Source organism: Poecilia reticulata, linkage group LG22 (genome assembly GCF_000633615.1).
Source record: "Poecilia reticulata strain Guanapo linkage group LG22, Guppy_female_1.0+MT, whole genome shotgun sequence".
Classification (NCBI taxonomy): domain Eukaryota; kingdom Metazoa; phylum Chordata; class Actinopteri; order Cyprinodontiformes; family Poeciliidae; genus Poecilia; species Poecilia reticulata.
The window spans coordinates 5,229,999-5,257,411 of NC_024352.1; the positions used below are offsets into that span (position 1 = coordinate 5,229,999).

The 27,413-nt window shown below is 40.6% G+C and overlaps 2 protein-coding genes across 8 annotated transcripts; one reads left to right on the plus strand and one right to left on the minus strand.

Moving 5' to 3' along the window:
- si:dkey-33c12.4 (stress-induced-phosphoprotein 1) lies at positions 1 to 12,531 on the minus strand. Of its 4 annotated transcripts, none has more exons than XM_017302559.1 (19): positions 12,467 to 12,531; positions 11,472 to 11,733; positions 11,156 to 11,208; positions 9,009 to 9,078; positions 8,335 to 8,489; positions 8,045 to 8,128; positions 7,902 to 7,958; positions 6,457 to 6,654; positions 6,162 to 6,359; positions 5,992 to 6,049; positions 5,791 to 5,881; positions 5,553 to 5,694; positions 5,011 to 5,115; positions 4,535 to 4,643; positions 4,234 to 4,444; positions 4,038 to 4,112; positions 3,313 to 3,415; positions 1,422 to 1,507; positions 1 to 1,324 (listed from the first exon to the last, which is right to left on the minus strand). In XM_017302559.1, exons 2-19 carry the CDS (start codon positions 11,497 to 11,499, stop codon positions 1,180 to 1,182), a joined length of 1,968 nt encoding a protein of 655 aa, XP_017158048.1. In that variant the 5' UTR covers positions 11,500 to 11,733; positions 12,467 to 12,531; the 3' UTR covers positions 1 to 1,179. The 4 variants fall into 4 exon arrangements, with proteins under 4 accessions (XP_017158048.1, XP_008397049.1, XP_008397048.1 ...); XM_008398827.1 differs by lacking the exon at positions 12,467 to 12,531 and adding an exon at positions 12,238 to 12,316 and having other exon boundaries at positions 600 to 1,324; positions 8,335 to 8,486; XM_008398826.1 differs by lacking the exon at positions 12,467 to 12,531 and adding an exon at positions 12,238 to 12,316 and having other exon boundaries at positions 600 to 1,324; positions 5,992 to 6,046.
- alms1 (ALMS1 centrosome and basal body associated protein) lies at positions 12,311 to 27,413 on the plus strand. Of its 4 annotated transcripts, none has more exons than XM_008398823.1 (18): positions 12,311 to 12,414; positions 14,606 to 14,774; positions 15,012 to 15,132; positions 16,184 to 17,813; positions 17,944 to 18,103; positions 18,724 to 19,722; positions 20,073 to 20,188; positions 20,793 to 21,654; positions 21,781 to 21,900; positions 22,420 to 22,575; positions 23,078 to 23,859; positions 23,997 to 24,114; positions 24,912 to 25,127; positions 25,869 to 26,068; positions 26,194 to 26,347; positions 26,460 to 26,517; positions 26,943 to 27,042; positions 27,178 to 27,413. In XM_008398823.1, the coding sequence occupies exons 1-18, from the start codon at positions 12,400 to 12,402 to the stop codon at positions 27,220 to 27,222; spliced, it is 6,021 nt and encodes a 2,006-aa protein (XP_008397045.1). In that variant the 5' UTR covers positions 12,311 to 12,399; the 3' UTR covers positions 27,223 to 27,413. The 4 variants fall into 4 exon arrangements, with proteins under 4 accessions (XP_008397045.1, XP_017158046.1, XP_017158045.1 ...); XM_017302557.1 differs by having other exon boundaries at positions 23,081 to 23,859; XM_017302556.1 differs by having other exon boundaries at positions 21,784 to 21,900.

A 27,413-nucleotide genomic window follows, 5' to 3' on the forward strand; every position in this document is an offset into this window, starting at 1 on the left:
TTTAAAAACATGATTTTTATTGAAAGTATTGAGCTGTAGTTAGAGCTTAAGGTGTTTCCACAAAGTATCATTTATGTCAATTAAGGAGGGCTGAATTTAAATGCAAGCCACACTTTTCTGATTTTCTTTCAGGTTTTAAGTCGTCATCTCTTTCCTTTTTGCAATACTGATCTAACAAAGAATTCAAACATTTATGAATATGGGGTATGAATACTTTGTGTAACACTTTGTACCCTCCCACCCCACCGCCTTGTTTTTAATCATAAACCAGACTTGCTTATTTGTTCCCACATCAAACATTTGTTTTTAACCATTGATCCGAAAGAGAACTTTAACCTGAGTGAATCAAACGATGAACAAATGGGGCTTCTGCAAGAAGTAACCTTCTAAAATATGACCCCAAATCAGCAAATGTGACACTCAGTCACAGGGACTGGAATTTAAGAAAGAAAGAATCAAGAGCTGAACACATTCTCTGTGACACAAAATAATTCAAAATGAAATAAACCTTCCATTTTCCTGTTTGGCATCAATACTCTGAGCCCAACACAAACATAGAATCAGCAGCAGCCATTGTTTTATCAAAACAGACGCTCCAACACTCTGGGAACAGGAAAACTTTAATGGTCATAAACCAAACCATTGATGGTCTGGGCGCACGCACGCACGCACGCACGCACGCACGCACACACACACACACACACATGTACGCACGCACAGCATAGACCGACCCAAAGTCCCAGAAACATAAGTTAAGAAAAACAATAGGCATAGGCATAACATGAAACAACTATGCAGAACCGCAGCCTTAAAAATTAAAGCAAATAGGTCCAACCCCCCTACAAGGGTTAAAATATAACACTGCCACCTAGTGGTGGCTTAGAACTCAACCAGAGAAATCTCTTCAGGAGCATTTTTAAAACTGCAAAACTTAAGTCTTCCACACATTTTCCGACCGCCAGGTAAGCATCAGAGCTAGAGGCACGTTTAAAGTACAGTTAAAAAAAAGGCACGTTCATTTGACAATACAGTAAATGTTACGCAGTTATATACGTGTTTGTACGCATGCAAAGGACAGGAACACTTTTCTTAAGTTTCGTAAGCTCTTTTTAGTGTGTTTTTATCCACTTGAATCAAAAACCCTGTGCGAAAGCTCTACATGTTGCTTTTTACTGATTTTTAATTCCCTGCGTGTGATGCGAGACCCAGTCTGCTGGTGAACTTGTCTCTGTCGATGTTCTTGTGCTCTGGGATGTGTCTGAAGGTGCAGTCATCCCTCGTACAGCCCGTCGTCCGCCAGAAAAAGCACTCCTTCTTGTACGCACTGTTTTAAAAAAAATTATTCTCTCTCAACCTCAATCTATACATTAATAAAGGTAGAGCTTTTATTGCCGCTTGAAGAAAGAGAGCAGTGCTCTTACCTAAGACGCTGGTAGGACTCCGTCTCTCCGGTGTGGCCCTTAAACGGATATCGAACAGTCAACGGAGCGCCTTCCACTACCATTCCCTGAAAAGGAAACAAAAATGGATCTCATCTCGAACGTCATCTGTATCTTGGGTTGAGTTTTCACCCACATGTAAGGGTTCAACACCTGAGAGTCCGATAGACTGTCAGCTTTCACACTGCACTAATGAACCAAACCCTTTCACAAAGTTGTTCCCCTCCTCGCCTGTGGCGGCGCTGCACCAAGAACCAGTGAGGGAAACGACACGAAAACCTCAAAAGTGGAGTGCCATCAAGTTTTAGCAGTGGTAGGATTTCACTTTGGTAAAAGACTCCTGCTAGCGCCAGACACGTGTGTTTGTTTTGGTTTTGGTTACCCAGAATGCACTGCGCTATAGTCCGCTGTTTGAACAGCGCCAGAATTCACTTCAACTGAACTGAGGTTTATAGACAGACCAGAATTTGTGTCATAAATCGCATTCACACGTCCCCAAATGAACCGAACCTTCTAGACAAACAAACTGGAGTTGGATTAAAGTAGGGCTGGTATGATGCCTTATAAATAAATATGCTCAGAGACTGCAGTGTACATATTATGACTGATTTACAGTACATTAAAGAATGAGGTTTTACAGGACCAAATCTTCAGAAGTTTGATGCCAATATACCTAGCATCCTAAGTGTTCTGCACACTTTTTTTATTTATTGTTATCTTTCAGACTGGAAAGCTGTGCTAATTTTAGGGTCACTTGTTACCTCAAGGTTTTATGGCCTGGAGGTGACAAGTTGTAAAAACTGACTTATGCTTTTCTCAAAAAAACACCAACACGTTTTTCTTAGTGAAGAAAGGATCACAAATCCAAACACACCCGGAAGAGATTGTAAGTCATTTTATAAGACTTGTAAAATATGTTGTGTTTTGGGACATTTACTTCCTGGCTGAACCCAGCAGACAAGATATGGGAATCTTATGACTTGTGGCAAATCACTGACTTTTCTTGCAGATTTTTTTAAACCCCCTTCAGAATCAAAGGCAGCTCTTCCCACAGGAGCAGAAACAAACAGAAACCGCCTCATCCAACAAAGACAAATGCAATCACTGCCTCTGTGTATTATTATCTCAGCTGCAGGGTGAAAGCACCAGCTCTGCAGAAAGAGAAAAAAAAGCAATAAGAATAATCCATAAGGTGGGATATTCAGAATAAAATGAAAACACCATTTGAAAAATTTTATAAAAATTAATTGAAGTAGTGAACCTACAGACAGCTCCAATCCTTTAAAAAGCAAAAATAAATTAACAGAAAACATTCAAAAATTATTTAACACCAATGAAAAAATGTGTAAGTTAAGGGGGAAAATCATTTTGTTTCTTATTCAGAACTAAGAAAAAACTTTTGCTTTTATTTTTAAAGTTCAATTTGACCATTGAACTTTAATTATTACATAAAACTGTTCAAATGATCATAAATATAATGATTACTGCTGGTTATAACATACATTAGTCAATTACGGATGGTGTTTTTGTTATCGATGATCGTTTCGTATTTCAGTGAAATAATGATTGTTCATCCACTGTCATTAAAATTAAATAGAAATATACTGATGGCTGATATTAAATATGGGTTTAGTTGTTATATGTATTGATTACACATATAAATTATAATAGATGGAAGATTATGAAAAAAAATTAATTTGACATTATGCTGCAGGTATTGTTTTTTTTACATAGTCAAATAAAATAGTAATGAAAGCATAAAAATCATCTAAAAGACTTCAAGTCCTGGCTCCTCTTGTTGCAGAGAGGCTTCAAGTTTTGAAATGTCAGCTCCACATTTCACCATGACGACATGGAGTAAACAAATACGTACGTTGATACACTGGATGGCTCTCTCGCAGTCTTCCTTTCGGGTGTAGTTGACAAACGCACACTGCAGCTCCAGCAGCATCTTGATGCTGTACACCGTCCCCACTCTGACAAACAAACACCGACAATAACATGCAAGTTTAAATTGGTGCAAATCATTTTTCTAGGGCAATAAAAGGAGAAAAAAAAGAAAATAAATATTTTAACCTCCATTTTGTTTTATTTCAAAAAGAAGATTTCAGATTTTTGCATTTAAAGTTTGGTATAAGTAAACTCAGGATTTCATGCGGAGGGGTCAGTGTTATTTTACAGAAGTTTATTCTGCTTCAACAGAGTAAACGGTCGGGGATTCAGAGTGATGAATGAATTACTATTCATCACAATAAGAAATATCAATCAACGAGCTCAGTAATTTTCATTTGCATGATTAATCAATTTATATTTTCTCTCTTTCTACCAAAAACGGGACGACAAAAGCTTTGGTCTCAACTTCAGAGACTTCATAATTCATTTTATGTGATGTTCTTTTTTTTTCTTCCATTTTAGATATTTCATATATCTTCCAGTTCCACTGTTAAATCTTCATTAGAACTTAAAGAATGTGTTCTTGCATGATTATATCGTTACCATTATATTATTTGAAAACTGTCTCCAAACATTACCGTTTATCGCAATAACTTCTGGGACGAGCAACATGTTACGGTCACAGGCCTGTAAGTCAGAACTCACCTGCTGAAAAGCTCATGGAGTTTTGGATACGTCATGGCAGGACCCAGGGTTCCCACCCAAACTGAAAACAGCTCTCTTAGAGAGAAACACACGCTTATTCATCTTAAATCAAAAGCTCATTTCTGAAACACAGAACGGAAAACAAACAAAAAAGGACAAAGAGAAACCAACGTCTCAAACGCGATCGGTCGCTTACGGTTTGGCTGAACTCCTGGAGCGAGGAGTCGGCGACTGGGATTTGGATCTGATTTGGCCCAGACAGTCGATATCTTTGACTTGCTGCATTCGTGGACGGGCTGTTTGCAGGACGGTCCACTCTCCGTCATCGTTGTCCTCCTCCTCTTCGTCCTCATTGTTGTCGTCCTGACGCAACGGCTGCTTGAATTTGTCCCAGATGGCTCGAGCCCCTGGAGGAGGAGAAGGAGAGCAAACAGTGTGGAGCAGCTGCAAACTGCTCTGTGTTTTTTTATTTTATTTTTATTTTTTGGAAACGTTACCTCCAGGGTCTTTGCTTCTGTTCCCGGCGAACAGAGTTTCCATGGCTTCCTCGAGGGTCGGGTGAGCTTTGAGGGCCTCAGTGCTTTGAGCCCAGGAGAAACCCATTTCCTGAGGTAATAAAAGTACACACAGCTTCCTAAATGCGACTCACTGTGGACACACCAGCTGCGTTTCCACTGGCCAAATAACAGCGCAACTTTTGGTCTCGAAAATACATTTTGAAGAAGTTTCAGTGCTAGAATGAGGTGGGGTTTTCTCCGTCCGTATCAAAATTGAGGTATTTCACAAAACTGTGATGGAAACACTTTTTCACTTCACTCAAGTTACATGATCAACAACCTGGCGCGAAAAAGGCGACAGGAAGTTTTTTTTTGTTTACCTGTGGTACGTAGTCCTTTCTTTATTATTCTCAGACTTGTAAGAAAAAAAAAAAGCTTAACTGGTTTGAATACAGCATATAGATATTAGCACCCACCATAAGGTGCAGCGTCTGCGCTCGTTTCAGCTCCTGTGCAGCTTCAACACTCGAGCTCTCCAGCGTCAACACGTCCTTGTAGATCAGGGAGGCTTCATAGTATCTCTGAAGGAGTCACAACAAAACATAAAGCATTAGCTGACTAATGTTCTAGTAACTGATTATCCTGACAAATTTCCTGATGATTAATTGAAGAAAAACAAAATTAGCACTACAGAAAAATTGGTTCTACAGATTATTAATAGAAAATATACCAAAAGATGCAAATAAACAAGAAGAATTAAATTCCAGGACAGCTTTCCTTTAGTGAATCTGAACCAGAAAGAGCTAAAGCTACAACCTGAGGAATTTTAGGTAAAACATATTTACAAAGATGCTTTCCTCTGAAATGCTAAATGTATAAATATATTGATCACAATCGTTTCAATAAACGCAAACGAGATGGGAGTTAATGTCAAGTAACTTGACTTATAAGAAATATATATTGTAATGGAATAAAACAAGAGATGCTACCAAATGCTAGGAGATGCGCCTTGTTTTACCTTGAGGCCGCAGAGGGCTTTCCCTTTCCGGAACAAACCCTTTATCCATTTGGGCTGCATGGAGAGCGCCAGGTCGGCGTCCCTCAGGGCGTTTTCGTACTGCTCAAGCCTTTCATAACACAGAGAGCGATTTCCAAACAACCTGAAACACACAGAGGGTAGTTTAAAGCTCATCTTACGTCCGGTGATCCTGTGGTTCTCTTGAAAACAAAAGCCAAATTCAAGCTCATGTTCCTACTTGAATTCCTTTGGGTTGTATTTAATGGCGTCCGTAAAACACGACACTGCCATGTCGTACTGTCCGGACGCGGCCAAGCGGTTCCCCATACCTGCGGCGAAGCAGAGGTCAGGTCGGGAGTTCAGTTTTGGTTTTTTTTGTTCTTTTTATTTCATGGGAAAATTTGAATGAAGAAATTTAAAACAAGGAAAATTTACTTACTGGCCAGCTCTACGCTTCTTTTCGCTAGCTCCTCGGTCAAGGGTCCAGACGGTTTCTGCTGAAACAGGAGCAGAAATTATCCAGAGACCTCATTGCAATGGATCCCATCAAATAGATTGTATAAAGGTGAAGCTCTGTTCAGAGAAATACATTTTTTTTCTGTATTATACCTCGTTGTTGGTTTCAGGTTGGCTTTTCACCTGAACTTCAGGTTTCTCGGCAACATGGATGTTTTTGTTGTCCTGCTGCTGAACCTCAGCGACTTTGCTTTTTTCCTTCTTTTTTTCCTTTTTAGACTTCAGATTACTCTTCTCCTCTTCAGGGACCAATTTAGTAGGTGCAGCATTTAAATTATTTAAATTCAAGTCCTGTAAAGAGTAGCACAGTGCAGTCAAATTTTACAGACTGCAAGAATTTATCATCACAAATGTTTGCCTTAAAAAAAAAAAAAAAGCTTTTACAAACATTTTGTTGCTTATCTTCTGTAGTATTTATCTTCACAATATCTTTTCCAGCGAGCTCAACACATCTGGGGTCCTTGGTTGCCGTTTGCGATTCATCGGATTCAGGAGGCTTGTTTTCCTCTGAATTATCATCAATTATACAAGTTTGTTCCTCATTCGCTAAAGACTCTAACTTCTCTAACTTTTCCTCGTTGTTCTCCTGAAATTAAATCGTAAATCAGCGAGCCATTTCTGGTTGGAATTGCATTTTTTCAGAAGATGCAGGGTATAGCTCGATAAATTAGACCTTCATCAAAAACTTTTCTTATTTCAGTAATTTGATTCAAAAAGAAACTCATTATACACAGACACATATTTTCACTCTGTGTGCAGTTGCTTCAGTTCATTTTAATTGACTTGGTTTCCAGCTGATGAGAACCTTAAATTCAATCACTTAGAAAATGTAAATATGAGTTAAGACTAATAATAAAATGACTTAAATAATTATAGGGAAAACAGCCGAGTAGATAGTTGTGGAGCAAACTGTCACTAGCACTCCCCAAGATGAGGATAAGCTGCCAAAAACCATTTACAAGAAACTGGGAGTTCACAAAACAATGCATTCAAACATACTGGAAAGTTTAGTGAAAGGAAGAGATGCAGTAGCAAAAAGTGCAACGATTGCAGGGATAATTGCAACCTTGAGAGGATTGTGAAAAAAGAAGCCAATTCAAGAGATTGAGGAGGCATGGAGTCGGTGCTTAACAAGGATTCTGCAGGTTTCACAAACTCAAATTTAGCAGTGAGTTAGCGGTAGCTAACCAATATCAATCTGTCTATCTATGGAACATGATAGACAGTCAACAATAAAAAACAAGCTATAGGAAGGTTTAAAGCATCTTCATTCAGGCAAAAGGAGCTATTTTGTACTAAAAGTACTTAATTGATTTTATGCAAAGGTGAGCATTAACTAGCTACTGTACATTTACAAAGCTACTTTGTGAATAATATACATTTATAGGATTGACCTGAACACAGTTTCTGACTACTTTAGCAGGTTAACTGCATGAAGAATAAGGATGATTTGGGTAAAAACACACCAGACACAAATTGTGCCAAAGTGAGACCTCTTCTTCATACACAAGCTTCCTTGTTCTAATGTTATTTTTCATATGTTGATGTCAGGTAAACATACAGTAAACTGTAGATATTGTATTTGGAACCACTTTGGACTCTTCTGACATGGACACATAACCTGCTATAAGTTATGAATCATATCAAAATGCTTCCTCTGGATAAGTTAGTCAGGTTGTAATGATATCATCTGTATTAGTCCTGAAAAACAAGAATTTGCACACAACTGCTCATGTATAATAAAAAAAAAAAAATCAGAATTTTAAATTGCTGAAATAAATAAACTTTTCAATTCTACTCCAATTTAGTGAGACGAGTATCATTTTTACTCACAGGTAAATTTTCTTTAAGCGCGCTTTCCTTTTCAAGTCGTTTCTTTTCTTTTTTGCGCTGTAACAAAATACAGACGTGTGCGATGAGCGGCCGTTAGATGACAATAAGACAGTATAGTCTCGGTGGGTATTACACAAGCTCACCTTTTTTTTACGTTTGTTCCTTTCAGTTTTCTCTTTACGCCGATCTTCCTCTTCTATCAATTCCTTAGCAATTTTATCTGCCTCCTGGGGAGATCATGTAGAGCAGATGCTACAAATTCATTCCTCATAAAAAGAACTTGACATATCTCAAGAAATTTATTTCCAATACGGTATTAAAAATATCAAAGTTCAACTGCGCAAGTCATATTTCCCATTCCATCACCAACAGAGGGACATCATTCAGGCAAGTATTGATTTCACTTCCCAATAAATGAAACTGGGCGCATTACCTCGTCTGTGAGCTGTTTTATCTGTGGATGTGGTTCCAAAGGTTTGCTCGCAGCATAACGTGGATGATAATCATCATCGTCATCATAATAATCATCGTCGTCGTCGTCTGAATATATGAGATCATCCTCTAAGACCTGAGCATACTGTAAGGCTGCTGAAAGTTAGAACAAACAGATTTAAATAAAGACCATAGGATCAATAAAGTTTCCATCCGTTTCATAAAATGTCTTAAAAGTCCATTACATCTACATTTCTTGGGGGGGAAGATTTTTAAAATTGAAGAATTTTGAAGTTGTTTTTAAACAAAAACAAAGTGAGAACAATTGTCTTTCATCGCCATATAAATGTTTTGTCCTAGTTTGGAGTGTCCTAGTTCAGTAGCTGCATTTCCATAACAAATGTGCTCAAAACTTTGTTGATCTTGTGCCAATATGAAAAACACAATTCCACAGTTGTGGTGTTTAATAAGAAGCGCAATTAACATCACACGTGAATATGTCTATTCACGTTACAATACACGTCGCAGCACCATCATCCTCCAACCTCCTCCTCCTACTACTACTACAACAACAACATGCTCCTTTCAGTCAGAATGAGCATGAATGTTGAAGCTGATGTAAATGAGTGAATAAAGAAGACTTGTGTGAAATGCCTAAATCAGAAAATGTCTTACAGATAAAGGGTTGAGTCAATGCCTCTAGTAAGGAAGTCCTGCGCCCACTCATGAAATCCACTATTGATTCCTTAAAAGAAGACAAGATCAGCAAATTAGGACCATTTACAGCCACGGTGGTTAAAGGATAAATAACAAGACATGGGCAAGAAATAGAATAAATATCTTAGCAAAAAGAAATATTGATACTTTGGAAACAAGTAAGATTTCAATAAGTGCAGGACACAAGATAAATGATGGCACAGCTGAATATCCTGCTGCATTCACTGCAGAGCTAAGAAATGACTCAAACTCTTTGTTCAGTCTAGGTAAAACAATCCAGTTCAATTTGTCAGTAGTTTAGATTTTACCCCCACACGTTGCTGCACACTGCCAGTCAGCTTCAAAAAACAAGTTTACATGTAAACTAGTTGAGTTTTATTTTACATTTCTTGCACAGATGATGTTGTAGAGAATAAAATAATTAACTTCTGGCTCGTTGTATTCTCTTGTCCTCCCGGATTCAGTGACGCCATGTGTAGAAATAAAAGCCACACAGTCAAAAACGATCAGCGCTCCAAGTTTTCAGAGTTTATTCCAAAAGTTAAAAGTATAAATTCACATGCACAGCACAGACACTTTAAACACACATTAATTACCTGATGGAAGTAGAACAATAGAAAAACAGAAAGACAGAAGAAAGGCAAAAAAACTTGTTTTTTGGAGATTGCCATGCGGCTGCAAATGGCAAATCGGAATCATTCCTCTGGGGTGTAGAGTTTTGTCTCAAAAGTGCTTCCCTGTTTTTAATTTATGTAATTATGCAATTAAGGCGTGTTTTTCTCCTAGTATTGTATGGCTGTGGCCAGTTTCAAATTACAAAGTTGAGAAGTTCGAAGCAATTTTATTACTTTCTGAGACCTGTTTAATTTCAGGGCTTCTCTATCTAGACAAGGGAGACCAAAGGTCATTTTAAAGCAAGCTCGTCTCATGCCAGTTTGAAATGTGATGTTATTCCTAATTCCTGGTTGGAACAAAGCTTCTATTTTTTTTGGTCAATTCCTACAAATACAGATCAGTGCAGTAATTTTAAATTGACATTACGCCTGGAACACAAAGTGGTTCAGAACTTCTCCATCCTCTTAGATCAAAGCGCAGATTTTAAGAATTAAAACACTTATAGAATATACCTGAGCATTTTCAATAGAAACACATTCATTCTAGACATTTTCTAATTAATGTTATACTAGTTTTGATTATATGTTTGGCTCACTTAGTGTTACAAATTTTGCCTGATTTAGACACTACCAGTGCTGTTAATATACAACTACAAATTAGACTAGCTCAAGTCATGCTAACTTTAACTAAATGGTATTCTACTAATTAAATTGCAATTATTAAAAGTATTAGTCTGTTTTCCTTAAGTTTTAGCGTTTCTCTGTGGGAGATGACTTGAGATGTCTCTTCGCTGCCTGCTCATTTGAGACACGGCCTGTGTGCCAGAGTTAATTTATGGCATGGTTCCTCCCTGATAACACAGTCTCTCCTCTCCTGCAGGCGCTGTAAGATGTTATACAAACTAATCCTGCACAATCCACTATTTTCACATGTGGTAAGATTAACTGTATTAAACACCAAGAATATTAAATTTTTCTCAACAATGTATAACACATATTTTAATCAATCACTGTTTACTTAAAAGAAAAAACATATATTTTAAGAAGAGGTCTTAACACAGAGCGATGCAACAATCCACCTTATCCTGAACGATACCCATTTCTAATTTTCTGAGGTCTGACCAGCTGACCATTACCTAACATTTGAAATACAAAAAAAAAAAAAAATAGAAGTATAACAGCTATGCTATACTTTCACAACAATTCTGTGGTTTTCCTGTTGATTACACAAAAACAAACACATTTTTAATCTCTGGTTGTCTAGCTGGAGCATCTTAAATCAAACTGTGAGAATCTCACAAAAGTTCTGAGCTGACATATAAACCCAGGAGTTTATTTAAATCTGTTCAGGTAAGAGTCCATCTACCTCTTATGAAGTTTTTATGAAGTTTAATTTGATGTGATGCCAACATGTCAGCTTGTTTAAAAAGAGTTGAGCTGCAGGTTTGGGAAAACACCAACATTTTATTAAAAGTCTCGATTCATACTCACGTGGGTGCGCATTAGTCTCGAGTCTTGGCGAATTCTGGGTACTGAAGGCCCACCTGGCAGGTAAGGAAAATTATGACGTCAAAGTTCACATAAGATGGAAAAAAATTACACTCTTGACCAACACACGTTCACACATGCATACAACAGCTTCGATTACACTCGCGGTTCGCACCGACAGAACGGAAGCCGTCCCGTTTTGCTGAACTTAAAAGTCTTTAGTAAAACTACAGTAGCTGGTAAGCTAACAAGCTGACCCAATTCCAATTCCGGGTAAATGAAACTCAAGATATGATGAAATAAACTGCTCCATTCTCACCTCGAACCAGCTCTTTCTTTCTTGGCATGGCTTCCGTTTATTTCCAGTATCTCTGATCCAGTATTTCTCTACGACGCACTAGTTGTCGCCAGGTTTAGTGCTGCTGAGTTGCTGTTATCCCTGTTGGAAGTTTTGGCTCGTGTACAGTGGCGAAGCCTTCAGCGTCCACGGCGTCCTGTTCTTCGTCTTCTTCTTCGACGAAAACGTACTCAACTACTATCATTGGCGAACGACACTGCCATCATCTGGAAAGAAATTTGCCCTGTAGAGAACAAATATTCTTCAATATAATCTTCTGAGAATGTTAAATAAATGCTTTTACAGCTACATTAGTGATACAGCTATTGTTTTATTTGAACAATAACGTAACAGAAAAACAGCCTATTTTTATCCTTATGTCGACACATATTTAACACCTTTTACTCAACATTTCTTAAAGATTTCTTTTAAATCTGCCCACGGTTTAAAGTCTTGTTTGATGAGTGAGTATTATGCTTTTTCAGTGGTATGTGAAAGTTATAACAAAATACATACAGTTAAATGAATAAATAAATAATTTGCATTATACTGAGGGACACTAAAATAATTACACAATGTATGTCTTGGACATAGGCATTTTTCTTTGAGAATGAGAAGTTAAGTCTATTTTTAATAGCATCAGTTTGGATAAAGAGGCATTAGTCTATGAATAACTTTGTAATATTAATATATTTGTTAAATTTGGGGCATTTATCCTCCATAAGTTACCCCGTTTTACACTGTCTACCTGTTTTCGAGAGCAGTATGGTGATATCGCTCTTTTCCTGTCTGCCATTCAAATTTTCTATTTCCGGGGTATTTTTGACCGTTCCTAGCAACGCTCCTAGGTAACGACGTAGAGGAAGCGCGCTCAGCGTGTCGGACTGTCATCATCAACAATCAAAACAACATGGAACCGCAACAGGTAATTTATATAACGTCTGCCTTAACCACGCTAGATAAAATAATTACTGTACCGCTCTTTGTTGCGTCTTCGTGTTACCAGCAACCCGGAAGTGCCAGTTAACGGTTACATAGCTAACTGCTGCTAGGCATTGAGCTAACTGGCATACTAATGCTAACGCAGCTGACCTGTTTACTGAGCTCACTCTATTTTAATATGAGGAAACTTGGATAAGCCGTTGCGTGTTAATTTATATTTACTGAAGCTTAACTAGCCATTAGTCTGGCTTATTTATCGCTTTGCTTTAACGATTCCAGATACACTGGCTGTAGTATAACACATCTTTCAGTGGTTATGTTAACTCAGACTCAAGTCGATTTATCCAGTGGTGATTTTTCTTGCTTACATTTTCATAACAAATGTACACAGACTGAAAAGCACAACTTCTGGAATTTTTATTTAATTTTTAAGTGGATTAAAATAAAACAATTGCAAATTCTTTCCTGTGTGGGTTGATGACATCACAAGAGGCACAAGAAGTTAAGCAGATCAGCAGGAACAGTACAGTCATGGCCAAAAGTTTTGAGAATGATTCAAATGTTAATATTTACAAAGTCTACTGCTTCAGTTTTTATAATGGCAATTTGCATGTACTCCAGAATGTTTTAAAGTGTGATCAGCTTAACAGCAATTAATTGCAAAGTCAATATTTGCCTAGAAAATGAACTTTATCCCCCAAAACACATTTCAACTTCATTGCAGCCTTAAAAGTTAACGTCGTTTCAGTGATTGCTCCATTAACACAGGTGTGGGTGTTGATGAGGACATGGCTGGAGATCAATCTGTCATGATTAAGTAAGAATGACACCACTGGACACTTTAAAAAGAGGCTGGTGCTTGGCATCATTGTTTCTCTTCTGTGAACCATGGTTATCTCTAAAGAAACACGTGCACTCATAATTGCACTGCACAAAAATGGCCTAACAGGGAAGAGTATCACAGCTACAAAGATTGCACCTCAGTCAACAATCTATCGCATCATCAAGAACTTCAAGGAGAGAGGTTCCATTGTTGCCAAAAAGGCTCCAGAGGGGCAAAGAAAGACCAGCAAGCGCCAGGACCGTCTCTTAAAAGTGTTTCAGCTGTGGGATCAGGCTACCAGCAGTGCAGAGCTTGCTCAGGAATGGCAGCAGGCAGGTGTGAGTGCATCTGCACGCACTGTGAGRCGGAGACTCTTGGAGCAAGGCCTGGTCTCAAGGAGGGCAGCAAAGAAGCCACTTCTCTCCAGGAAAAACATCAGTGACAGACTGATATTCTGCAAAAGGTACAGGGAGTGGACTGCTGGGGACTGGGGTAAAGTCATTTTYTCTGATGAATCCCCTTTCCGATTGTTTGRGACATCTGGAAAACAGCTTGTTCGGAGAAGACGAGGTGAGCGCTACCACCAGCCTTGTCTCATGCCAACTGTAAAGCATCCTGAAACCATTCATRTGTGGGGTTGCTTCTCAGCCAAGGGAGTCAGCTCTCTCACAGTCTTGCCTAAAAACACAGCCATGAATAAAGAATTGTACCAGAATGTCCTCCAAGAGCAACTTGGTGATGAACAATGCCTTTTCCAGCATGATGGAGTGCCTTGCCATAAAGCAAAGAGATAGAGAGATTTTGGGTCAATGGCCTGGAAACTCCCCAGATCTTAATCCCATTGAAAACTTGTGGTCAATCATCAAGAGACGGGTGAACAAACAAAAACCTAGGAATTCTGACAAAATGCAAGCRTTGATTGTSYAAGAATGGACTGCKATCAGTCAGGATTTGGTCCAGAAGTTGATTGAGAGCATGCCAGGGAGAATTGCAGAGGTCCTGAAGAAGAGGGGTCAACACTGCAAATATTGACTTGCTGCATTAACTCATTCTGTCAATAAAAGCTTTTGTTGCTCATAATATGATTGCTAATGTATTTCTTTCTGTATGTGATAAAACATCTGACATACACACATGAAAACCAGAGGGAGCAGATCATGTGAAAATATATTTGTGTCATTCTCAAAACTTTTGGCCATGTAAATATGTTGCAGCTTTTGATTAGATTCCACTAAAGGTTGTAAAGCACAACAGTTGCAATTGAGTTTGAAGGAGTTCAACCTTTAACTGTTTGAAGATCATTTCATGACCAGTGAAATAAAACTTATCTTGCTTTGTGTGCGTGTTTTAGATCTTGACGACGACTCAACTAGGAGATGAAGATACAATTGGTCCAGATGGACAAACAGGCCCACCAGAAGCCCAAAGTCAAAGTATTGTCCAACAGGATAATAGTCAGCTTAAAATAAAAACAGATGTTCAAGAGCTTCAACTGTCACAGAAAAAAGTTTTTCAGCTAGGTATATTTCCCTACATATAACAAAATAACATAAACTAGAAAATAAAACGGCTAAAGGATTGATTTAATTAATTGGTGCTGTATTGATTTTTAAAAAAATAAACTGGTATAAAAAACAATATTCTCTAGCCAAGAAGGACTTTGTTCTGACAGTAGTGCTTTATATTTATGTATAAGTATTTAGATATTCCTGCTTCTGGTTCAAATGTGTAACATTCAGAAACTTGTATTTCATCAGAATTTCAGGACAGTCATCTGTCTCCTGCTCTGTCACTGCTGCCTCTAATCCCAGGACTTGAGCACAGCGTCACTGAATACTCTTTCTTCCAGCAAGGTGATCCAGAATTTGCTCCCCTAAGGTAAGAAACACTGAGTAAATAGAATAGTCTTTATTATCCAGCAAAGGGGAAAAGTCAGGTGCAACAGGAGCATCAGATATAAACGTTCTCACAAAAGAAATAAAAATAATATATAAAAAAAGGTTAACAAAATAACATAGGAATAATAATATACTATACAAAACTATTGCAGAAAATGCTGTTCAGTTATTAGATCATGACTGTTCTGTGGGTATACCTTTCTACAAAAAAGTCACTTGAAACATGCATTTTTTGCATTTTGTTACAGGAAAACCACAAAACTCAATGAATTTTATTGGTCTTTTATGTAATAGACTAACAAGGTGTCACATCATTGTCAAGTGGATTCTGTCCTCTTTAACGTTAACACCCATACATAAATTCTACTTCATCATAAGGCAATCCAGAGCTCCCCTAACTAGTAATTAAGTAGTAATAACATTAGTAGGTAGTGTCAAGATTATTGAAAGAAAAGCGGTAATATTATTGTTCATCGCAAGGATTTATGGAACAATTTGTCGTTCAGCAAAATTTGTTATTGTAACTGAAAGCTGTGGTTGTAACTATGGGTGCACCAACTGCAGTTTCCTGGATGATTACCGATTTTTAAAAAGCCTGATGATTACTATATTAGTCAGTGCCGATTTTCTATTTATTTCGTTTTTGTCCGAAAAGTTGATAAGTATGGAGATAAAGATGCTAAGTTGACAACAGCCGAATGACTTTTGTTAACTGCAGACGTGACCTGGTGGGTGGGTCTGTCAGTCAGTCCTCTATCACACCAGAGGAAAAGGGGACAATGGATGATTTTCTGATCTTTGCTGAGGACGAAAAGATTGGTGGATATAATCAGTTTCATATGGCTAATCTCAGATTTCCCAAAATTAAGGATATCGGGCCGATTTATTGGCTGGTTAATGTATCAGTGCATCCTTAGTTGTAACATGACACAAAAAGTAGAAAAAGGTTCAAGGTGACTAGATACATTAACAAGGCATGGTAATACTGGTACTCTTAGTGGAAGGATAATCATATGCATTCTTCTCGCCAGGGCTTTTCCTGATGTTTCTATGGTATCAGAGAGGCTCCGTTTTCTTATCCATGACGGCACCACCAATTCCTCTGAGCAGAGCTCACTTTCCCAGCATCCTTTGTCTCAGGGAACCCTCCTTTCTGATGAAGGAGCAAGCAGCAACTTCTCCCCGTCTCAGCATGACACACAAAGAAAACTATCAAGCGGAGATAGCATAGAGACTAAGTTGGAAACAGTATACAACTTGACAGACAGGAATAAAGTTGGAATTCATAAAGATGAAACTATATTTCTACATAAAGACATTTCTATGCAGGATCCTCAAGCCGACCAGAGACAGGTTGGCATGCAAAGCAGCAGTAGCAGCTCTGTTTCTTCTGAATCCCTGACATCTATGAAAAGCACTGGCTTTTGTCCAGATCAGCTGAGACAAACAGAAGACAACATGTTTGAAAGACAAGGTCCACCAGGTGAAGCCAGTCCTTCCCAACAGCAGAAAAATCACAAAGAAATCAGTAACATCACTACTGGTTCCCGCTCGACTCAGCCTGATGATAGCAGCGAAGAGTTGCACAAAGAGCTGCAGTCTGAGGTACGGAAACTCAGCAACTTTGAGGCACACAAGCAACCAAAGGGTCTGACACCAACTCGTGAGATGATCACACCTTATCTCAAAGAATCACAAGGCAAACGGAGTGGGAAGCCATTTTCAGCGGGTTCGGAATGGGTTCACAGAGACAGAGACCTATGGTCTTTACAGAACCAAACAGGAAGTGAAGGCTCCTACCTTGGTTTCCTTCCACAGTCTCAATCTACACCAGGCGTTTTCTTTGTTCCACCGAAACTTGATGTTAAGACTAAACTTGCACATCTTTCAGCTATAGAATCTAACATAGATACCTTGTACCCATCAATGATGGGTGCACACTCAGCTGATGGCCGTCTCCCAGACACAGAAGATCCTCAGGAGGCCTCTCACAAAGTCCATTCCCTCCCGATTCTCAACTATCTGCAGAAAGTTGACGCCTGGAAGACAAAAGAAAGCTCAAAGAGGACCCCGTCATTAGAAGGCCTAGCATTGCACAGACTTTCGGGAGTTCCTCCTAAGAAAGGTGAGGAGGCAGGAACCAACACCCTTATCCAGCAGCCTTCCACCAACCAGGATGCTACACAGATCTCTTCCTCTACACCTTCAGGAGGTTCTTCTCCCAGACGAGGAGAGGCAGTAGGCGGAGCTCCTAGTGGCTTAGAGAATAAGGGATCTGCTACGCCACCTTCTGCCTCTCCCTTCGGCAGATCACAGTCCCCCTCGTCCCTTGGTACAGTTGTTGTGGTCGCTGACAAGCACCAGCTGATCAACACTGCTCCAGAAAATAAGACAACTCAGGGCCTGAAGGACACTCTTCCTCCACCCAGTACCGCCACTCAACCCTCACGTTTCGAAAGCCTTGGTCGCTTCAGTGACGTCTCTGAACTCTCAAGTTCCCAAGATAGCTACACAGAAATTAAAGTAGGACCTTCTGTCGGAACCTCTTCTGTCGTCAGCCTTGAGCTTGATAATTATGCTCCCTACTGGACTTTTAAACATTCAGCAATGTCACCACCTCCTCCAGGGTCTAAAGAGCTCAACATTGACGAACGAATTCCGGTAAATTGCTTGGATTTTTGTTTGTTTGTTTGTTTGTTTGAAGTCAATGTATTTTAGATAACAGATTAGTCAGTTTAATATTTATGTGAACATAATTATCTGATAAGTTCTCTCGCGTTTTTTCTATTAGTTGTATCTTCAAAACCTAGGTATCGACCAAACTCCGTCAAAAATCCTGACTCCGTTTGCACCTAGAGGGCCCATCAGAGAACCGGAGTTCTCTCCCACTGACCTCTGTACTATTAAAGGATCTTCTGGAACTCCTTCAAAGAGCACCCAACCCTCAGAGGGTAACAAACCTTATAATGACCTTCTCTGTATGACAGGCAACTTGGTGGAAATACTTGTCAGCAAATGTAATGTTTTAACAGCTGCAGCTAATAGAGTGATCAAATAAGATCCACATTTTAAACATGAGACTTCCTTGAAATTTTAAAGTTCTGGTCTGTTTTTAGTTCTGCAAGCATTAAGGAATGCCACGCCATGAAGCAACACGGAAGAGTATGACATTTGATTTAGGCATTTTTCAAGTCTGGAAAAATATGAAAAAGAGATAATTGGTATTTGGCTTCAATAATCAGTCCATCCATCCATCTGTTCATATATAGTATTCATTAATTTTTTCTTACACTCCGCAATCTTCCATTCAGATCCATCCATCATTCCAACTTCTCATGTCTTTAGCTGTCACATTTACAAACTAAATTCATCAAGAAACTTTTTTTAAACTGAGCTAAAAGGAAAGAGAACTATGGAAAATTATGTAATATTCACTTAAAAACTGTGTTGGAACCATGTGTCTGTCATTTTTTTGTTTGTGGTTCTTTTTTTTTGTAAGTTCAAAATAGGCACAAAAATCTTAATTAATACATCAATTATTAATAACTAATAATTTTTATCTCGTACTCAGGTAGCAGTCCCCATAAAGGAGAGTTCTCCATGTCCAGCATTCTGTCGGTGGACTCCAGTTTATCCATCTCTCTCAGCATGGACAGTCTTGGTCTGGTTTCCTCGCCATCAGAGCAGGTCAGAGTGAAGGCCTCTCCTCCGTCCGACACAGAAGCCACTCGGAGGGAGAACAGACCGGCCTCCTGCTCCGGGCCCGGTGAACGCTCCCACTCCTCTGTCCTGATCCAAAACAGCAAGCAGGATTTCAAGTCCATCGCTGTGAATGTCTCTGATTCAGATACAAAGTCATCTGTCCGGAGCTGCGATAATACGGATCAAGATGCGGAGAATTCCTTTGTTAGCACAAAGGCATTGTCAAAGATCCGTAAACTACTCTCTCAAGCAGAGGACATGATATCTACGCCGTCTTCCACGTCTTCGTCGGGACCTAATRCAACCCTTCTCTTCTCTGATAAAGACATTTTCAGGCCACCAAACACATCAACCAGCCAGTTGCAGAACTCCTCGTTCTCTTCCTCTATCTCTACCTTCACTGGAGGAGACCTAAAGTCTCATTCCTCTCCACCATGGGCCAAGTCTTCCTCGGACTCCATACTTACATCAGAGAAACAAAACCAAAGCTCCACTGGGCTAGAGAGTTTGATGTCATCCGAGCAACCCAATAGTCCATCCACACAAGCCCGGCGGACAGAGCCGGAAGGATGCAGCGCAGCACCTCCAGATAAAATACAGACACAGCCGTCAACAGCCGCAAGTACAACTCAGTTCAACGCAGCTCTTGAAGAAGAAGAAGAAGAAAAGATTATATCTAGTGATCCTGGTGCAGAGAGTCGCTCTTCCTTTCCCGTTTGCGAGGACACTGACCAGGGAGTGATGAGCGACAGCAGCAGTGAGAGCTCACTGGCAATCAGAGTGGCCAAACTACTGCAGAATGAATCTTCAGCCACCATGACGTCGAGCACGCCCAGCGTCACAGATCAGGAAGAGGGCAAGGCCAGAGGTAAAAGATTCACATCCCGTCGTCTTTTTGTTTTTGTTCAATTAAACCAAACCAAAGAGAAGGGTCAAAAAGCTCTTCCCTGTAAGGCAGTTGCTGTTGGAGATGCTTGCATTTAGTTAAACGTTTAGTCTCCAAAACATACAGGTACGAAGAGACATCGACTGTTGCCGATACAACAGGTAGTGATACAAATCACTACCAAGTTCTGATTGGTACATCTCTAACCAAATTAAAGTGTAAAACTGTCTTGCTCCTTTACATTCATTCTTTAGTTGGAACTGCTCATTTCACTGGCTACTTTCTTTTCAGACTATGTTAATCCCACATGTATTTATTTTCTCATATTTCAGAGTGGATGAAGTCAAAGGTTTTGGAACAGCAGCGTGACCTGCTGCTGTTGGATGTAGAAGATAGACGGCACATTGAAGAAATCAAGAAACAGCTTCTGCTGAGAAACCCTCTCAAAGTAATAATCGTTGATACACTTTAAAAGAATCAGAAATTTGTAGTTGTATTACAAAATGGAACAAATAGTTGTTTTTATATTTGTCATTTTTATGTCATTTTATGCCTTTCATCTCTGAAGAGTGTAGATGCTCAAGGTAACCCACGTGTTTACAACTTCTTGCAAAGTGTGCCAGAAATTGAAAAATAAACATTTTCCCTGTTCTAGAGTTGCTATGTACAGATTTTTCTGGGGTTCTTTAGGTTTAATTAATGCAAAGTGAATGGCTAAAATGTTTGTATTCCTTCAACTTTTAAAATTCCATCATATTATCGTCACTTTTGTCGTCATCACAAAAGTACCTTAAAATATCATAAAACTTTTAAGTCCATATCGCCACTCATGACAATCTGGAAACCCAAGACAAACAGAAAATTTGATTAATTGAAAAAATTCGCCCCGCCCTACTGCAAAGTGACGTAATGTGAAAATATTTCGGAGTGTGAATGCTTTTTTTCTAAGCCGAAGTTTGCCCATGTTTGCTGTGGAAAAATGTTTTTGTGGGCTCTTCTTGTTCTTTGCAGGTCTTTAAAAACTTTCTTGTTTTTTTCCCCCTTTCTTCCAGAGCCAAGGGAGCACAGATACAGAGAGCAGCAGCATGGCCTCCAGTGTTCAGGTCCATAGAGAGACCAATCCCCCTAAACCTGCCGAAATATTTCCTACCCTCAGCATTGCTAACAAGCAGCTAGCCGTCTACCCAGACCCTCACACGACGCTACAGAGCAACCTTCACCTCGATCTAGAAGCCAGAGTTTGTGCGATCGCTGCCAGGGAAGGAGTAACACTCCCTACAAAAACACCCCAGACCCTTCCATCCATCAGCATACCCACCCAAAGGAACTCTGTGACCTCCTCACCTTCCATTTTGACCCCCACTTCCACTTTTGCTCTCAGCCCAGCCTTAGACCCCCTCCACCTGGCAGAGCTTTCCACCGGAACGTCATCATCCAGCAAGTGTCTTTCAACCAGTCTGGATGAATCTGAGACGGTTCCTTTGGTCCAGATTACAAGAGAACCACCATCTGCGCATGACGAAAGTACCAGAAAGAGGCGAGACACAGTGGGAGGCCAGGGTGAGGAACCTCCCCACACTGCCATGCAGGCTGTAGATAAACAGGATGTGGGGACAAATGTCCAGTCTAGTTCTTTTCTGGCCGTCGGGCAGGGATTCAGGACAAGTCATTTCACTCTGTTGCCTAAAAATATTTTGGCCTCCACTGCCCACTGTCCTGGTTCTGGTGCCGCCACCGCCACCCTGAGGGACTCCTCTTTGACCGCCAGCAGTCCAGATGAAGGAGTCGGGTCGTCGAGTCCAGCAGAATGGTACGATGGCAGGAAGCCGGTGGCTGACAGGACAGACGTTTCCACCATTGATCCTCGGGGAAAGGGCATCACACCAGCGAGTTCTTATCCTGCTGAAACACCTGGTAGGCTCATAGTGAAGTGTTTTAAAGAGGGTTTTCTTTGAGTTTCATACTTTATTACCACTTTTTTTTTTTTTTTTACTGTGGCAATAACAATTCATGTGCCGTCACTCGTCTTCCTTCCACCAGTAGCTGTGCTGCTGCCTTACAAACCTCGCGGCAGTGAGGAGCTCTTCTACGTCCCTCAGATGGAAGCTGATGTTTGCTCCACCAACCGGACCAACACCACCATGGAGAGCTCTCACACAGGTACGGCGCAGAAATATTCATACTGCCTAGAACTTTGCCGCCATGTCTCGAACCAGCATTTAGTCTGATACAGCGTTTCTATCCAGCAATGCTTGTATCCCTCTGACCCGTTGGATAATAATAAATGGGTCAGTTGTTCTCATACCTCTTGATGTTGATTATTGTTCTCTGTCTGAGTATTATCACTTGATCAAGTCTTTTGTTTCACACTACAAATTAAGTTAGAATGGTATGTATGACTTGTATTGATATCGTATCAGCTCCTCTCATGTTCTAACTGTCTGTTAAAGGAGAGCAGGGGGTTTGCTGTAACACACACACCGCTCAGCACGTCCATTATTCATGTTCAGGGGCTGAGTTAGACAAAGGCAGAGCTGCAACCTGAGTAGAGAGGTGGAGGTGGGGCAGACTGGATGCTGGCTGGGAATATTCAGTTGCTTCCCCAGCAGCTTTTTGTCTTTGTCCAATTCGATTGGCTCTCGTTGTGATGTAAGCAACCACTGGTAAATTCCCCCCCAGGGTCAGACGACGCTGTGCCTCCCACCTTCAGCAGCGAAGTCCTCGGCGATCAGGACCCCAGAATGGACCGCGGAATCGCGTTCAGACATCAGGAGGGTATCTACAGCAAGAGGCTGAGAACAGCTGCCGTCACAATGGCAGACCCCACACACACAGGTGAGCTGAACACACCGAGGACATGAGATGTGACGCTGGGCAGGAGACATGATGGTTACTGCTCTCATGGAAAGACATCTTAATGTAGTCACTTTGTAAATAGTTAGTAAATACTAACCATCATCACTCCCTTCCCTGTTTTGTCATTGCTCTCTCTCATTCATCCATCATTCCTTCATCTATCTTTTCTTCATTTCCTTCCTTGTTCAAACCCTCTGTCCCTCCCTTCCTTATTTCAACTTTCCTTTCTCCTTCCCTCCCTCCATAGTTTCATCCTTCCTCACTCTCCGTCAGTCCTCCCTCACTCACTCCCTCTCACATTTCATTCTTCCTCCCTTGTCTCTTTCTACCTCACTTCTTTTGTTCCTTCCTTCCTTTCTCTACCTTGTTTCATCTTTCCTTCATGTTCCATCACTCCCTTCCTTATTTCTTCTTCCCTCCTTCCTCCCATCCATCCACTCACCCTGTAATAATAATCTCTCCATATCTTCTTTATGAACAGTAGATGCTCCTGCAGCAGCAGACCGAGGGTCTCCAGCTCTGATTCAGGGTGTGAAACCATCTTCCCAGGAATCATCCACCTTTACCAGAGCGCCTTCAATCAACCTCAAACCCTCCAGTAGGGATCAGGGTACCAGCCCGATCCACTTCCCCCAGAACAAACCAATGGAGCTGGCTCATGACAGGTTTCATCCAGCACACTTAGAAACAGTCCACACCGAGACCAGAGAGCGAGAATGTCCTCCACCGGCCCTCCGACAGGGCGCTAGCACCCTGGACCACTTGTGGCAGAAGTTCTGTGATCAGTGGACCAAGGACGAGGCGCGCCCCACCAGCGATAAAGACGTTTCCCTGTTGGAGCGACTGGAGCGTCTGTCTCGCGTGATTCACCGCACGCAGGCTGCTCAGGCAGCCGAGAGCCAGGAAGAGCGGAGTAGTTACTTTCCTGGAAGGACACCGAGAAAAGAACGAAAGGAGATTAAATGGAGCGAACACGGCGGAGTGACTGATAGGGGATGGGAAGTGGGGGGAGGAGAGGCGGAACATCCAACCCAACTGAACCACCCATCCTCTTCAGCAGACAGGGATCAGCCAGATAGCCTGTCGACCACTTCCACCGTGGATACGGCCCGACTCGTCAGGGCCTTCGGCGCCGACAGAGTCAGAAACGTGAACAGCAGCTCTCGACTCGGTAAACTGTACAGCACCATCAACAAACAGAGGGAAGACTGGAGAGGAAAGGAGGCTGACTCCTCGGTTACCCTCACACCATCCGAGGAATCGGTACGTGTCTCTGAGAGGACAGGAAGCTGGAGACACCGTGTCTCCATCCCTGCTCTACAAGTTATCTGGCCGTGTTTATGCTAACATTTATTATTCCACTTGTTTGAATGTAAAGGTGTTTCCAAACCTGCCCTCAGGTTGTTGCCGATTCAGCACAAACATCCAGCTCACACACGTTCTCACCACAGCGCAGACCTTCCAGGCCTCTGACAGCCAAGAGGGCTGTAAGAGCAGTCAACAAAAGCATCCAGGCAGGTCAGTCGTCATCAACCATGATCAACTTTTACCTGTGAGAAAAAATGAAAACTTCTTATTTTTTCTATGTACATCTTTTTAATGTAGGAATTAAGGCTGTCCGAATAAGGAAGGAGTCAATAAATAAATTAAGATGAGCTCAATAATTTCCAATATGATGATTAATATTGTTTTGAAGGCTAATTTTGTTTACAAAGACAGTGTTTTATTTTAGATATTTAAAACATCTTCCAGTTCCATTGTTAAGTGCTCTTTATAAAATTTTGGTTTATTGGTCTTTGACTGGGTGAATTTACATTATTATGCCATTATCAATATATTACTTTAAGATGGTCTCAAAGCAGCAATGTTATTGTTTATCACAATTATTACTGGGACGATTTATTATCCACTAAAATTTGTTATCATGACAGGCTTAGTAGGAAGGAATAGGAATGAATTTCTTTGGGAGATTAATAAAACTGCATAAAATATATTCGTCTTGGTTCTTCAATATTCTGTACATTATTTGTCTCGATGTATTTAACACATCCCGCAAATAACACATTTACAGAAAAAAGTTGTTTTTTATTTTTTATCTCAGATGCTAAGTGTATAGATTTTTTGGGCAGTTTTGGCTTAGTCAGGATCTTTTTCTTTTTATTTCATCCAACAGCTTTTTTTTTTTTTTTTGCCTGTAGCCTCCAGTTAATACATTACTAAATTAGTTGACAATTATTTCAATAGTCGATTAATTTCTGCCCTAAAAAATAATCAAATGTTTTGTAAAGTCGGTAATATTTTACCTTCTTCGTCAGGTGAGCTGGAGATTATTCGTAACGGGACTCGGCGGAACACCAGAGATGTTGGGACTACGTTCCCGTCTCCTGCAGAAGCCAGGACTTGTGGGCAGACCTCCTCGTCTTCGTCAGGCGCAGTGGGAGGAAGAGGAGAAAGGAGAGTTCTTCCAAAATCAAACAGCAACCAGAAGCAGAAGAAGAGCAAGAGGAGCCCCTCCAAGCCTTACCCTAAAAGTAGGTCTGCTCTTAAAGCTCCTGGCTGAAGATAGGTTTTTCGTTAATTCACTGAACAGGCAGCGCGTTAGCTTCGCGCGCTGTCGCCACGCCTGGACTGTCATGGACCTCTGAATTTTTTTCGTTTTTTAATTAGCTCGACACATGGTGAGCGACAAACGACAACGAAAGTGACAGTTTTCCTCCATTCGGGGTGAATCCAACACACGGGACGCGATAAAGTTGAACAGCTTTTAAATTCTTGTGTCGCATAGCTTACCCGCGTGTGGACGTCTACGTGTAGGAGCTTCAAATTTCACGTGTGCGAATTTCACTGGTGACGAAGAAAGACTAGCGGTTGTCGCCTCACCGCACAGCTCGATAGAAAATGAATAGAGTGACGTCGCCTCGCGTGTCGAGCCATAAACACGATGCCAATCGCGTGCGAATCATTTCACCTCAAATTTGGTGATTTGTATTAAGGTATTGTTTCATGTCAGGACCCCTCCACTGGTATTTATATATATATATATATAAACCCTTTATGGGGGCGACTTGTATAAGAAACAGCGCTTTCTCGGCTCGCGCGCGCTTAACGCAAACTTTGAAAAACGCGACTAACTCAACCTCATGTGACAGACGGACCAACTAAAGTTTCTTCCATTTTGAAGATTAAAATGCTCATGAGTTTGTAGTTGTCATGTGAGAATAGAAATATTCAGGAAGTGGGAGTAATTTTGTGTCCCGTTTAATTGTTTTAAGGTGTTTCGTGGTTCATCCCGGTTGACAACCTGAGGTCTGAGATGAGGAAGGAGAACCGGCCGGAGAAGTCGAACACAGCGTGGTTTGAGCCGTACAGCAGAACCCGTCCGTGGAGAGAGCTGCTCAGACAGAGACAAGTCCGAAATCTGAATCCTAAAAAAAATATATTGTCCTCTGGTCTGGCACGGGTCTCCCTGCAAGTGAGTTTTATGTTTTTTTTTATCTTCAGAAACATGGATTTAAAAAAAATATTTATAGTTAAAATGTTCAGTGTTTAACACATAAGCATTGTGGGAGATTTCATTGTATTGCTCCGTCCCTGCAGGAGGCTCTGGAGATTCGGCGGCCGGATTTCATCTCTCAGTCTAAGCAGAGGGTGAGATGTCTGGCTCTGCAGGCTGAGGACAGGAGGATCCAGGCTGCGAGAAACCTGCTGTTCGACCAGCTAGAAGAACCACAGAGGCTCCCAAGACCCGCAGGTATCCAGAACCTTGAGAACCGGGTTCTGCTGCAGAGTGACAGTGCTCCACACTGTCACTCTGCAGGAGTTACAGTAACTGTAGCAGCTAAAGTTGTTTTTCCTCTGCGAAGGCACAGCACTGTTGAGAAGAGCAGTACCAAGGAAAGAGATGATCCAGAGGTCCAAACAGTAAGCATTTAATGTTTAAGCTGCATAAATGTCATTGTAAATAGAGAAAACATAATACTCAGAAATTTTTAGATTAATTTCAGACATTTTCCCCCCAAAAAACCAACCAAAACTGAAATTTCTGGGTTGGAAAACTTGAAAATTTGCTAGAGATAACTGAAACTTTTGTATTAACCAAGATTAATCTTCTAAAGAGGAAAACAAAAAACATAGAAACATGGCATTTGGAAGGTCCCAAAAATTTTGACTTTTGAAACTGAAATTTCCATGTTTTTTGAGATTAATCTCAAAATGTCTTAATTTTTTGGCAGAAATATTTTCCTCCCTCCTCCATCTACAACAGTCCTAATACACTGTCAAGGTGTAGAGTACGAATCTAACATCTTTAATTTGTTACACTGACATTGTAAATTTTACTGTAACAGAATTTATGAGAATCTTCCTGAGGTGCGTCGCAGGAGAGAGGAGGAAAGGCGGAAGGCCGAGTATCAGACGTACAGGCTGAACGCCAAGCTCTACAACAAGGTGCCGTCCATCAGTCAGGAACAAAAACATCCTGATCTGACTTCCTGCAGCTTTTCTGTGACCATTTGTTCCACTTTGACTCCATGTTGGAAATGACTAACATGCTGCTTCTTCTTTTTCCATTTTCTTTTCCAGAGAGTGAGGAACCAAGTCCTGGGCAGGCGAACAGCCTGGCAGTGATTAAATGGAACAGCTCCAAAATGTTATTTATTTCATAAGTCATGTGAAATTCTTTTGAGCCATTCAGTACAGAACAAAGCAGACACATTTTTTTTTACCAGAACAAAGGTGCTCCAGATAATATCTGCCTATTTTTTTATCATGTGTAACAGAAACTTGGGTATTTTTAAAATTAAAGTGATTTTACATTC